This window comes from Lepidothrix coronata, unplaced genomic scaffold (assembly GCF_001604755.1).
Source record: "Lepidothrix coronata isolate B3197 unplaced genomic scaffold, Lepidothrix_coronata-1.0 Scaffold179, whole genome shotgun sequence".
Lineage (NCBI taxonomy): Eukaryota > Metazoa > Chordata > Aves > Passeriformes > Pipridae > Lepidothrix > Lepidothrix coronata.
Genome location: NW_016690359.1, coordinates 715,027 through 729,206, shown reverse-complemented (window position 1 = coordinate 729,206; position 14,180 = coordinate 715,027). Strand labels below are relative to the sequence as shown.

Here is a 14,180-nt window from a genome sequence, read left to right as displayed (position 1 = left end):
AGGGAGGTGGGTGTCAGTCTCTCTTCCCAGGTAACAAGTGACAGGATGAGAGGAAATGGCCTTAAATTGTGCCAGGGGAGGTTTAGATGAGATCTTAGGGAAAATTTCCTCATGGAAAGGATTGGCAAGCGCTGGAACAGGCTGCCCAGGGAACTGGTGGAGTCACCATCCCTGGAGGTGTTCAAAAAGTGTGTGGATGTGGCACTTGAGGATGTGGTTTAGTGGTGAACACGGTGGTGGTGCTGGTTGACAGTTGGACTCGATGATCTTTAGAGGTCTTTTCCAACCTTTGTGATTCTATGATTCCATATTTAAGTGAAGAATTTAGAAGTATAAACAAGAAATTTCATCAGATTCCAACAAGGAAATGTGATTGCTTTTCTGGGTTTATTAGGATTTTTTCCCTCTTTAATTACCATGCTTTCTGGCAGAACTGACTGGTGTCACTCAACAGAAACTTCCCTCTGTAAGTTTAATGAAGGTGAAAGCCATCCCTGTACCAAAGGCCATGAGCTATTCCAAGTGCAGATTCTTCCAGAGCAGTGCCACAGCTTTAACTAATATTTTACAGGTCTACAGCATGTGGTTAGTGATGAGAACAGAGGTATCTCTACATTTCCCTCAATGCCTGAGGAATCATTTTGTATTAATCATTCCTGGCAGTGGGAACCAGGTCTCAGTTTCTGGGTGGTGGATCGCTCTGTTCACTGGAACTTTCTATAAAAGCACTTTATTGTGGTGAAGTTCACAGAAAAACCAGACAAGTATTGTGTCATCGTGCAGGATGGACATCATAGGTGCTTTACTCCAGAAAAAGGTTTGGAGCTTTGAGTTCACAACATAAGGTCTGTCCTGCAGTTGGAGGAAGGTCATTTAGATTAGATCTAAGAGGTTTTTTACAAAGAGGGTGGTGAGGCCCTGGCACAGGTTGCCCAGAGAAGCTGTGGCTGCCCCATCCCTGGAAACATTCAAGGTTGGACAAGGCTCAGAACAACCAGATCTGGTTGAAGCTGTCCCTGCTCACTGCAGGGACGTTGGACTGGATGACCTTTAGAAGGTCCCTTCCAAACCATTCTGACTCTATTCACAGTGGCTACATGAAGACTCGTTCACACGCAGCCCTGGGGCATCATTTCTTGTTATCCAGCCCTGTGATTCCCTGTTCTGTGTGCTATTTTCCCTATTTTCAGCCCCTTTATATTGTACAAGTAAGGGGTAGGCACTAAATAACTGCAGAGCTGCTTTCTTGCAGCACAGGACGCTTGACCACACAACGAACTTCTAACTGACAATTAATACAGCACAATGTGTAATGTCCTGAAAGGGACTTTTTAAAATACCTATGATTACAAACAGCTTTTTGCTGCTGTGGAAGGGTTTAAGTCTCCTTTTGGGGTGGGTTTGTTTTTTTTTTTTGAGGGAGAGGTGTTGAAAGGGATTTCAAAAGAGAAGGCGTGCTGGGGAGATAAACAGCTCCGTGTCTCCGAGCAGCACAGGAAGCCGGTCGATGGTGTTGCTCCTGGGAAACTCTTAGAAGTAATTAGTGATAAGAGTGAGCAGGAGGAAATCTGGTTGGCAGCTGCAGCACATTCAGCAGAGCCTCTGACCTTGGCCTGTAGGTGCTTTGAGGCTGCTGGGGAAAGGTTTACCTGAATTCCCTTGGAAAAACTCAGGGAAATTTGCTGACAACCTGCAGGGTGTAACTTCTCATCACGTGGCCCAAGGCCTTGCACCCATTCTTCAGGCACTGCTCAACGTGTGATAGAAGTTGGTGATAGGCTGGAGGCCTCGTCTTTGCACTTTTTAGATGCCTCATCTAATTCCAGAGTACCAGAAGCAATCTCCCGGCCTCTGCCGTAGGGTGGGATTTGTATCCTCTTTCCAAACACTTCTCTGCCCCAGCCGTGGGACAACAGGAGAGTTGGCAAGAGCCAGCGAGTCCCTGGCCGGAATCCAGAGCCCAGGAGGTTGGTTGGCAGGGAAGTACATGGTGGGATTTAGGCTGACACAATTTATTTGGATAAAAGGGATAACTGATGGGGTGCGGTGCGTGTTCCACCTTGCTAAATATCTGCATTCTCTTGCCAGAGCATGAAGTGATAACTTAATCCCTGATTGCTTCTTACAGCGCTGCAGGCCACAGGCTCTGGAGGAATGTTTGGCAGCCAAAAATGATGTATGGCTTCACCAACCCCAGTTTCAGTGCCTATTCCAGCCAAGTCACTTCTGAATTAATTTGTGGCCAGATTCTTTTACACTTTCTACGCTGTAGCTTCAGCATTTGGTCCCCCTGGTCACACTCTTCTGCTAATGCCTGTTACTCATTCCTGTTTTTTCCCCAGCATGAATAAATTACCAACAGCAACACACAAGCCTTTAAGCAGTTGCCACGATGGTTTTGGGGGTGATGGGTGTTGGTGCAAGTGTTTAGTGAAAGAATTTTTTGTACTTAAGAATAAATAAATACCGCTGGAACAGGAAGTATCTTATTCAAAATGATCTTCCTCATTAAAGAGTGGATGATCTGATTCCCCAAATGAGAGCTTTCAGCTGGAACACAATGGGCATGAAAGAACTGCAGTGCTTTGAAATAGTTCTGGGATGTGTGTTGACTCAAGAATAGTTCACCAAATATTTCCTGCACTTAAAAATGACCACAGTGATTTGCTGAGGTGGGAGGGAGAAGAATAGACCAAACAGATGGGTAAGATCATGTGGCCAAAAGATGAATTTAGGAAATTTAGGGGCTACACTGAATCAGTAGCACCTATTTAGGAAGAAATAACTTGGCTTTTGCCACCAAAAACTGAAGAAATAGATGTTTCTTCAGTATTTTTTCAGTGCCTGGAGTCTCACTTTCCTTTTCACTCCTAAAATGCTATTTTTTTTTGTCTTCAGAGCAAGTTCCTGCAGCAGATCTGTGTGCTTTCATGCAATCCTAGGTTTAAGCAAATATTTAATTCTGCCTAGAGCACTGTGACATTTCTTCAGCGGCCCAGAGCCATTAGCAGGGCAGAGCCAGGCCATGGGAGCCGAGCTGTCATGGTGAAGGCTTGCCTGTAATTTTCATAATATGCTGTATTTTCCTCTTGCTTCTCAGCAAACAGGTCAATTATGGCTTATTTCTCATCTTCCTGCTGGGAAGGAAAAAGGACTGATTGGAATGGGACACTGAGGATAAGGATTTCTTTTCTAGGTCAGGCAGAAGAGAGCTTGGTGCAAAAATGTTGCCATGAAAAGCAGTTCTTTCTACCCTACGTTTCTTTGGGACAAAGTCTGTAATTATTTCCTCATGCCAGGTACTCCAGTGGTAAGATTTCAGCCCTAAGGGCAGGGTTAGATGGGAAGTTGGGAAGAAATCCTTCCCTGTGAGGGCACTGAGGCTCTGGCACAGGTTGCCCAGAGAAGCTGTGGCTGCTCCATCCCTGGAAGTGTCCAAGGCCAGGTTGGACGGGGCTTGGAGCAACCTGGGATAGTGGAAGGTGTCCCTGCCCAGGGCAGGGCAGGGGGTTGGAATGAGACAGAATTTATGATCCCTTCCCACACTGGATCCATGAGGACTTCTGAAGAGGAGAAGGATCCAGGGAGACCTTAGAGCCTTTTCCAGTGCCTAAAGGGGCTCCAGGAGAGCTGGAGAGGGACTTGGAACAAGGGATGCAGGGACAGGACACAGGGAATGGCTTCCCACTTGCAGAGGGCAGGGTTAGATGGGATACTGGGAAGGAATTCTTGGCTAGGAGAGTAGTGAGGTCCTGGCAAAGGTTGCCCAGAGTAGCTGTGGCTGCCCCTGTCCCTGGAAATGTCCAAGGCCAGGTTGGTTGGGGCTTGGAGCAACCTGGGACAGTGGAAGGTGTCCCTGCCCATGGCAGGGGGTTGGAGTGAGATGATCTTTAAAGTCCCTTTCAAGCCAAATATTTTCTAGGATTCTGTGATCTGGGCAGGTGAGGAAAACAATCCCTTCTTGGGATTGGCAGAACCATGATCTTGCAGCTGCTGAGGGAGTTGGCATCAGTAGGGTGCTGGGTAAAAGGGTTTGAAACCTTCCTGAAGAAAAAGTAACATATCAGTGTATGCCAAAATGCTTCAAATTTCTGTTGACATTCAGCATATGGGAGATGTCACATGGATATTGGAATCACAGCATTGTAGAACTGTTTAGGTTGGAAAAGAACTTTAAAATCATCGAGTCCAACCCTTCCCCCCAGCTCTGCCAAGCCCACCACTTAACCCTGTCCCTGAGCACCACATCTATGCATCTTTTAAATCCCTCCAGGGATGGTGATAAGGCTATTGATTGCTGCCTGCCTTCTTATCTTCATGTTGTCAGTCAGATTGTCTTAAATGGGTGGAGGAATATAAACAGCATTGAAAGAGTTGATTGGGGAGGGGGAGTCTGTGTTCCTGGGGAAGAACAAAAGGCAGAGTGACACATTATCCTTTTTTTGAGAGATATAAACACTAATTTTACTACAACAGAATGTTTGAGGCTTCTAATATATGTCAGGATTTTTTTGAAGTGCTTTTTTTGAGATGCCAGTGCCTTGACAAGCTGCCATTCTTGGACTCCCTTTTTACTGGAGTGGTTCAGATGAGTTGTGCTGTTCTTTCACCCTCCCAGGCTCCTTGGCAGTTGATGGAAGGTTTGAGTTGAGAGCACATAGATATTGTGCAACAACCTCTGGGTTATCCCTTCGATCATGGAATGTGTCTGTGCTGAAGTGAGGAAATTCAGGCAGTTACTGAACTTAGGAGCCAAGACAAATCACTTTTTTATGCTAATGAGCAACCCTTTTTGCCTACAGCTCTTACCTTCTCCCTCTTCCCTGTGCACCATTAGACCAACATCATTTGTGGTTTCCAGTGTGTGAGTGGTTTTAAATACTGTTGGAGTCCCTCATTTGGAGTTGGATCCAAAACAGGCTGTGAATAGACCTACCACATAAAAATAACACTCCCCTGGTTCTGGACACACCAAAAATAGCTCAGATATATAAATTTTGGCCCCATGCATGTGCCCAGACCTTCCCTCTTCATCAGCTGAAGACCCAGTGGTGCTGAAACTGCGCTGAGATTCAGAGAGTGACTGGATCCTCCATCCAGTGAAATTCCCAATCTCATAAATACACTGTGCATATACAAACCCCACCATTAGGATTGATTCCTTTACAAAATGTGGCCACAATAATGTTGTCTTTTGAACTGCAGCCACTTCAAACATTTTCTACTTGCTTTAATGCCTGGTGGATGTGTTTAAGAAGTCAGAGAACTGAGTCTAAGTCTCCTCAAAGAGGCATCACCCTTTCCAAAGAGAGGAGGGTGTTGTTCTTCGCTTGGAGACAAGGCAGACTTGTGGAACCAAAAAAGATGGTGAAGGAAGTAATTTGACTTATTATTTAGGCCTCCAAGCTGGAAGGTGTCTCCTGAGTTGTGGTCTCCGTGATTATCTAACACAAATTGCATGGACAGTCGTGAGATAAATGACTGAAAGTTCTTTGGGGATGTCAAAAAATGTCTGTTTGTAGATGTTGTACTACAGAGCTTCTTCATGGTGTAAATAATTCAGTGGAAGGAGAGTAGGCAGAGACACTTGAGCAGAGGAGATACCTCTTCTACACACTGTGTTTTAGAGGGAATTAGTGCCTATTTAAAAGAAATAGAAAACATTACCAAAATTTTCTGAATGCTCTCGGTGAACCATTTGTTTCCCTGAGTTGAAGAGTCCTTGTAGTAATGTTTGTAACTTGTAACTTTGCCTTAAGACAAGTTGCAGCTTGTGTTGCCTGACGAATTGTCAACTTGCCTACAAAAAAACCTTAAAAAACCTTAAAATTCAGCATCGTAGCTGTTCTCAAATTGGGGGTTCCTAACACTGTTTCTGTATTAATTGCACGTTAATTCTCTATATTGCCTGGAACCAGGGTTCACAAAACCTTGGATTGGGAGTCTTGGATCCTCTCAGAAATTAAGTGGGGAAAGGGAAGGAGACAGGCTGAAAGTTACGGACTTGGATAAGAAAATGGTTTTTAAAAATGAACATCCTCTCAAAACAACCCTCACTTCTGAGTTTGAGGTTCTGCATGTGTATGTTTTCAGGTAATAGTTTAGTAAGAAATAAAAATCAGCAACTAGATCCTAATATCACAGCCAAAAGGGTTTTCTGTGGGATTTTTCTGTGGGAGAAGGGAACTACAGAATCAGCTCTTGGTGCTGTGGTGGGTGTTCAGGGTAGCTCTGATGATAGTCCTGAAGAATTCAGAATAAGATGTCAAACTCTGACCTCTTGAGCTTGTTTCCTCCTTCTTACAGCCACACCATTAAGGGTTTGGGTTTTTTTTTTTCCTAATTATAAGTGCGATGACTAATTCTAATGGCACAGATATCCTCACACAGCCACTGTCTGTACAGACTCCGTTGTGCCACTGAAAAAAAAAAAACCTTGGGGAAACACAGTTTTCTTCTGTAAAATACAAATTTCTGTAAAATACTGAAAGGATCTTTACAGCTTGTAATTATATCCACATCAGAAGGCTTTTCTGCACAGTTATCCCACTGGTTATCCAACCAGGTGTGGAGGATTTTCTCCAAAATGCTTCCCCATAATTTGGTAGCCTGAAATAGAACTCTCCTTTCTGAGTTCTCCAACTTAGTATTTATCCTGTGCCTTGTGTGGGTATTTTAATAATTCCTTTTAGTGCCAACCCTTTGCTTTCCATAGTGCCCAGCAGATAATTCTGGGATTAATCCAGTGTGACAGTGGCTCGGCTAAAGGGTATCCTGGATGTGAAATGCTGTGTGTGTTGATGCTGGAGGACAAGATTATCATATATAGATTATCATGTATTTTCCTGGACACCTGTATATTCCAGACACACATGTGCTGCTCCACCTGCTGTTGTTTTCCATTTGGGATCTACTGGAGGAGTTAATCAGCTGCCACATCACGAGGGGGGCATTTTTCCCCCTCTCCCTCCTGTGGTTATAAGAAGGTGGCCACGTCCTCCTCTATTAAAAAATATTGGAATTCACAATAGCGATTGAAAGTTTGGGGACTGGCTGCTCACCAAACATTCTCTAGAGCACAATGGTATCCCGACATCCAAGTATTTACAAACAAAAGGATAAAGTTGTAATCCCCTTGTCATAACAGCAGCTTTATGGGATCCATGCACCGCTTGAATGTGGTCGGGCCTAAGCAGATTATTGTACCAACAATACAGAAAATTTAGCTCCCAGTGCAAAATACCCCAAACCCACAAAGCTGCTGCTCAGCCCGAGTTCTTGGGGGGTTTAGGGCCTTTTTTTTTTTGTTTTGTTTTGTTTTGTGTTGTTTTGAGTGAGCTGGCAAAAATTAAGTTTTGTCAGTAGAAACTAAGTAACCGCCAACTACGCCTGGAATGCCTTGGAGCTCTGGAGGAATTTTCCAAGGAACAGTGATTACCTTTGTTCCTCTGAGCTACACAAGTTTAGGCTTTGAACTGTGTATGCTTTTTCACATGCTGCTTTTTTCTTTTTATTTTTTTTAATGTATTTTGGGATTTTGTTTTAAAGAGGCTGGTTTTGATTGCAAAAAATCTCGTGCTCAAATAGGTTTTTTTCCCAGAGAGCTCAGTATTGCTGTGGAAGTAAAATTGAGACTCCCTAAGAATAGTATTAATTGCAGGATATCCTCCAAAATTGGAGTCTGCTGGGACTCAGCATTTTGCTACCACTTGGCCTAGGTGTAAAACAGGGGAAAGAGCATTTATAAACTGTTAAACCCAATACTCTGAAGCACTTTACAGTCTAGAAATCCATTTTCCCAGAATATTTCAGAAGCTTGAAGTGATCAAGCTTGATTTAGTTGGCTTTTCCTCTCATTGTACACCTGGCAGCAGCAAAATGTGGTACAAGTTGTATTTGTGTGATATGCAGAAAGAGAGGAAACAGCCTCTCAATTATTTCTACTATTCCTTATCAGCTGTCAAACCACTGTCTTTCAGTTATATCTGTGTTGGTAAAATAATGAAATTTATTGTCTACATTTTATTTCACCGTTGGCTGGCTTTCTTTTTTTTTATGCCAGGAAAGAAATTCTGCTGCTGAAATTTAAACAATAAAACTCTGACCATTGCAGTGGCTTTTCTAACTGCTGGGTCTTCGAAATACCTTATTCTGGATTCTTTATTCATACAGAATAAAACCAAAACACGAACTGCTAATTAAAGGATCTGCTTCAGAAAAATAACTGGGCTCCCGAACTTTAGGCAAATGCAGGATCTTCCTGATGGTTTTTTGTGTGCCTGAAGTTGTTGGCCTTGAGACTTGCTGGTGCTAGAGCTCTTCAGTAATTCCTGCTGCACTTACCAGCTTCTCCGGCCTTGGAAGCTCCTGTAGTACGGTGGAGGTTGGAACAAGATGATTTTTATGGTCCCTTCCAGCCTGTGATTCCATGAAAACAGTGTACAGGAGCCACAAAAGCAGTGAAACATTATGCTTTTCCATGCAGGTACTATTTTGGGCCATATTTAGCCGAGGAACAACTAAATCTGCCCAGTGTAGCAGCAGTTCTTTGCTTTCAGGGAATACTTGATATATGATAAAGTTGTGTGTGTCAGAACCTGGTGCAGTTATTGTGCTCCTTCTATCTGCAACATATAATTTATAAAATCCCAGAATTCCTGAATGGCTGAGGTTGGAAGGGACCTCTGGAGACCATGGGTCATTTGTCCTTTAGGTGCTGCACTGGAGTTTTTCCTTTGATTTGATACCAAGAGCAAATCTGAGGCTGCTTTTCCTTTTGTGTTATAATTCCCATGGGCACATAGGTGCAGTTGCAACATGGCACTTGCCTTCCAAACTCCCTTGGAAGCATGGAGCAGGCATCATGGGTGTGAGTGTTATAACAGGATCTGTGGGGTATGAACAGTCCACCTGATCCTGGATTTAAAACTATCAGAAGCGCAGTGGTTTGGACTATATCTGTACAAACTTCAAAAGAATGAACTTCCTACAAAGTGGAGCTGTTCCTGAACCTGAAGGGTAAATTACTGTGACACAGGATGCCAACTTTACTTTAAATAAAATGCGTGTGAATATGAGTTGATTTAAGGCAAACTAACTCAGCTGGGAGCAGAAAGATGTGGCTTTATGGAGTGATCTCTGGGAGACACCAACACCTTTCCCTGCTGAGTTTTTGCCCCTCAGTGTGTTTTTCTAGTTGTATTTTTAGCTACTTTGTAGAGTTTTTGCCAAGCAGCTCCTGCTGAAGGGCATAAAATAGCACTAATTACACTGGAATTTGATATGCTTGTTTTTGCAATGGTTATGGAAGATTGAAACTGGAAGGCAATAAGAATTTTTGGAGATTTGCTGAGATTTTCATAGTTGGAATTGTTCCCTCTCTCTGTCTTTTTTTTTTTAACCTTCAAATTCATATTGTATTTTGCTATTCCAGAACCTTCTGAAAATGACAAAAGGTTATGTTTCAGCTCCATAAATCCATCACAGCCTTGTGCCACTGGGCAGTATCAGCCAAATGTATAGTTTGGATGTTGTTGCAGTCACTGTTGGCACAGGAAACGTTCTTTTTCAACAAAATACAGAGGAGAAAACCCATGCCTGGCGTGTCAGCTCATGTCCTACAGCCTCTGTACCTCTTTTCCCTGCTTCCTGCCTTGCCACCTCCCACCTTTTTCCTCCCTTTGCCCCATCTGCCCGTTTCTGATTTAGACAAGAAGGGAAATGTGCTGTGACTGATTTAGAGCATGTGCTGATTTGCCAGCTGGCTGCTATCTGGGAGCTGTGGGGTCAGCCAGACAGAAGAGATAAGGGCTGAGCTGTCCTTGCCTCTTCCCAGGCTTGGTTCACCTCTGCTCATCTGCTGGAGTGTTTTCCCCATGAGATTTGCAGAATCTCAGATGTACTTAAGCTCATTATACCTTCCTTCCCCTTTTGAACAGGGAAAAACTGATCTGGAGTTTTATTAAAATGCCACTAATCACTGTTATTGAACAGAGGAGTTTATTGTGTTTGAATATATAATTTAATTATTCTCTTCTTTAAAGAAACAGAAGCATATTGCACATATACTGATGGTCTCAGCTGGGACCTGCTCTCATTTTATCCATCTTTTTAAACTGTGCCTAAGATTTGTGGAGCCACCAGCATGTTTATAGGAAAGCAAATGTGTCCTGATCAAAAAGCTTGATCTGGACACATTTACACAGTGTAAGAGATAGTTTAAAAAGAAATGCCTACTCAGTCTTCAATTCAATCTCAAAACAGCAGATATATTCATGGAATCACAGAAGGGTTTGAGTTGGAAGGGACCTTAAAGACCATCTTGTTCCAACCCCCTACCATTGGCTGCAACAACTAAAATAGCGTTAAATGGAGGCAGTTGTTTTAGAGTGTTCTTTCTCCCTTTTTAATTTTAGAATCAAATCAGATACATTAGACTCCCCCTGCTTCTGTTTGACATTGAGCTGAGAAGAGATAAAAGAGGGGAGCTGGCAAAAGAGAGTCCTGTCAGTCTGGATCCAGGTGAAAACAAGTAGCTGAAAACATCTCAGTGACATCCCTCAGTAGCTAAAAGATAAGTTTTCCCTTCCTGTCCTGGCTGTTTCTGCTGCACTCGAGATAGATGTGAATTGTTGGCTGTCAGCCAGGGAGCCACAGTGAGTCCTGCCTGTCCCTTGGAATGGCAGCATCCTTGGGCACCATCACAGTCCTGATGTGCTCCTTTTCCCTCCCTGCCCTGCAGACACTGGTTTGGACGTGGCTCTGGTGTGAGCAGTTTGCAGGGACACAACTGTAGTGACCTTTGCTGCTTTAGAGCTACTTACTCATGGTTCTTTGCTATTCGTTACAAGTTGTCAGGGTTGGGATTCTCTGGGGTTTCTTGCTAATGCCAGCCTTATCCATAGAAAATCATGGAATCCCAGAATGGTTTGGGTTGGAAAGGGCCTGAAAGATTGTCTCATTCCAACCCCCTGCCATAGGCAGGGACACCTTCCACTATCCCAAGTTGCTCCAAGCCCCATCCAACCTTTCCTTAAACACTTCCAGGGATGGGGCAGCCACAGTTTCTCTGGGCAACCTGTGCCAGGGCCTCCCCACCCTCCCAGCCAAGAATTTCTTCCATATATCTAACCTAACTTTCCCCTCTTCCATTTGAACCCATTACTCCTTTTCCTCTCACTACAGTTCCTGACAAAGGGTCCCTCTCTGGCTTCCCTTGAGGCCCTTTCAGATTCTGGAAAGTTGCTCTGAGGTCTCCACACAACCTTCTCTTCTCCAGGCTGAACAGCCTGAACTTTCTCAGCCTGTTTCCATAGGGGAAGTGCCCCAGTCCTCTTATCAACTTCGTGGCCTCCTCTGGACTTGTTCCAACAGTTCCATGTCCTTCTTATGTGGGGGCACCAGAACTGTACACAGGACTCCAGGTGGGGTCTTACAAGAGCAGAGTTGGGGGGAAGAATCACTTCCCTGTTCTTTACAAACATTGCTGTTATCCATGTTTTTTGTAGGAAACACTTCCCTGCTCTGTAGGTGATGCTGTTCTTAGTCTCTACCTTTTCACCACCCGTGGCATGGACTGTGGTGATGCACTTGGGCACAAACACCCAGCACTCCCAGTGTGCCCTTGTAGCTAAAGAGCCTGCTGTGGCTGCCCTATTTCCCTATCTGTTCATTTCCCAAGGGATTTAGGATCGGGCTGGAAATCTCTTCATGGGTTTGTGGGCCCAGCACGCAGCTGCAGCGTTAATGGGTTGGTGTGTGCACAGCACGATGCTGTGCCATGCAGGCTGCACCCTTAATGCTTTCCTTGGGGAAACATTTGTCCCATTTATTCTCTTCATGGTCAAAAGTGCACGGAACACAGCTCTGTGTAGCTGTGCTGTATCCTAAATTCTCTGCTCTGGGTTTCTTAGGGCTCATGTTCGGATTAAGCAAGACCAGAGACGTGGTTTTATGTGTTTGTGCTGCTCTAGAGAAAACGAGATACTTAGTTCAGACTAAACGCCTTAAATTAAGCTTGATGATACATAGCCCAGCATAATCCATCCTCTTAAAACTGGATATGTGATAGAACTTCTCAGATTAGATCCTTATTGCTGTTCTAACCCAAATACTCAATAATACATCCAGTACTGAGGGCTGGAAAGACCAATTGCATTGTCACAGTATAATCCTGCCTTGGAATTGGGCTGGGGAATGTGAGCACAGCTGCTTGAATGAAAAGCAGAGTCATATCTCTGAGTGCTAAACTCAGACTCTGAATCCAGGCTTGTTATTCTCTTTGTTTTACAACAAGAATGTTCCTGTAGGAATAGGAATTAGCCTGCCCTGTCAGCAGGAGCTCCCCGAAAAGCCACTTAGCAGTTTCCAGCAAAGTCCTTCAGCAAAATGCTCCGTGGAGCACAGAAAGCCATGAAAATGCTCTCGTGTCTCTCATAGAAGAATCCAGAAGGGCTCTCTGATGTCTCCTGTGTCTGGATCAAAGCCCTGGTGGAGGAGATTCCCTCAATACACCTCGTTATCTACGTCCCCCCCGGGAGCATCTGCAACAGTCCACACCAAACGTGCTGCCAAGGACCTTGGGAGAGCTTTTATTCCAGCTGATCCAGATGGCAGGGGAAAAGGGGACATGTTGTTATTGCTGACATGAATGACCCTGTGACATGGGGTGACCTTGACTTAAATAATCATCCTGCAGAGCAGGTCATGCCGACAGCTTTCCAAGGTCACCGTCGTTCCTGGTCTGTCACACACAGACACACAGTAGATCCAGGCATGAGTAAAGAGAGGTGATGGGTTTAATAAATAATTATTTTTGAGAGGCAGTGATGAAATTACTATTTTTAAGCTCGCTTCTCAACCCATGTGAGCAGCTAGACTTCTGAGGGTAATCTTGTATGGCTCCCACGTCTTTCTCCTGCTCCGTTCAAAAGGAATCAGTGTTGCTTGTCACAAGACTTTACTCGTTACTGATGTCAAGAGTTTCCTAATGTCACGTGGAATGTCCAGGACAAGGAAAATATCAGTGGTTTGTTGTGTGTTTACTGCTTTTTTTCCACTCTCTGACGTGCATAACCTGGGTCAGGGCACTGACTGATGCTGTGCTGTTGTTTGAAAGGTCACTCCAGTGATTTTGTATTTGTTGTTCAAAAACAAACAAAACCCCCCCAAACTTTTAAATTCTGCACAGAACAGATGAGAGGAATTGCTGTTCTCTGCTCATTCTTTTAGGGAAGCAAATGTTTGCTCTGCTGTCTGAGCAACCGTGAGAGAGCTGAGCTGGGCAAGCCCAAGGGTTGGACTCTGAAATTTCCTCTTGAATAACACTCCTGAAGTTCCTGTTCAAGTGGTTTTGGAAATTTTTATGTTGCTTGGGTGCTTTGTTTTTTAAGAGGCAGTGACACTCAGAGAGAGAGAGAGAGAGAGCTGTCACAACAAAAATAAACCTGGGAGAGAACAAGGAAGAGATGGTGGCAGCATGAGGAAAATCAGTTGGTTTGAATTTAAAGCCAACTTAGAGCAGGATCTCAAATCTTCCTCCGAAAAAGGTTTGTAAAATGACTTGGGGTCTGTAAGCAAGGAGAGATCTGAGGAGAGAAATGAACTTTTAAAATGCAGCATTTCAGTGATTAGTGAAAGCATAATAAATTTAAAATCACAACTAACAGACCTTGTTTCTGTTTTTTCTTTTTCTTTTCTTCCCCTGACCTTGTACCAAATCCTTTCTGCTCCTGATGCATTGGGGAAGAGCAGGAGCCACCCAAAGGTAAGGGCTTTTATTGCAGGTTATATCAGTGTGTGAAAATTGTCCTATGTCTTATTTATTCTTGGGTTATCCAAATATTAAAAGCATTTTGAAAACCAGCTCTGCCGTTGATCAGCTGTTGAGTAAGAAACTCGAAGCATCTCCTTGCTGCAGAAAAGCTCTGAACAGCCTGTGCCAAAAAATGAGTCAGAGGAACAAATGAGAACATCCACACTCAGCATTGCAGGCTGTGAATGGAAGATACTTGTTCTTTGTAGGCTTTTAAAAGCATTTTCTGGTGTTTGTGTTAAAGCAAACTCGGGTTTTTTTCTTACAATCCCATCACTTGTATTAGGTTTGAAGATGTCTCTCCCTGCCCTGGCATATCAGGGTTCACTTTATTGATGTGGTCATGTAGCCAAGGATGTTTTACTGA

At 43.9% G+C, this 14,180-nt stretch overlaps 1 protein-coding gene across 5 annotated transcripts in view; it reads left to right on the top strand.

Moving 5' to 3' along the window:
- Positions 1-14,180, top strand: part of KIF13B (kinesin family member 13B) — a 129,897-nt gene that overhangs the window by 35,609 nt on the left and 80,108 nt on the right. For 4 of the 5 annotated variants that reach the window (XR_001877313.1, XM_017830470.1, XM_017830474.1 and 1 more), the window contains exon 3: positions 13,750-13,765. Coding sequence is in view for 4 of the 5 variants with exons in the window: in XM_017830470.1 (XP_017685959.1) it covers positions 13,750-13,765 (16 nt within the window). In the remaining variant the exon portion in view is untranslated. The remainder of the gene's footprint in view (positions 1-13,749; positions 13,766-14,180) is intronic. The other variant, XM_017830471.1, reaches the window with a different exon arrangement.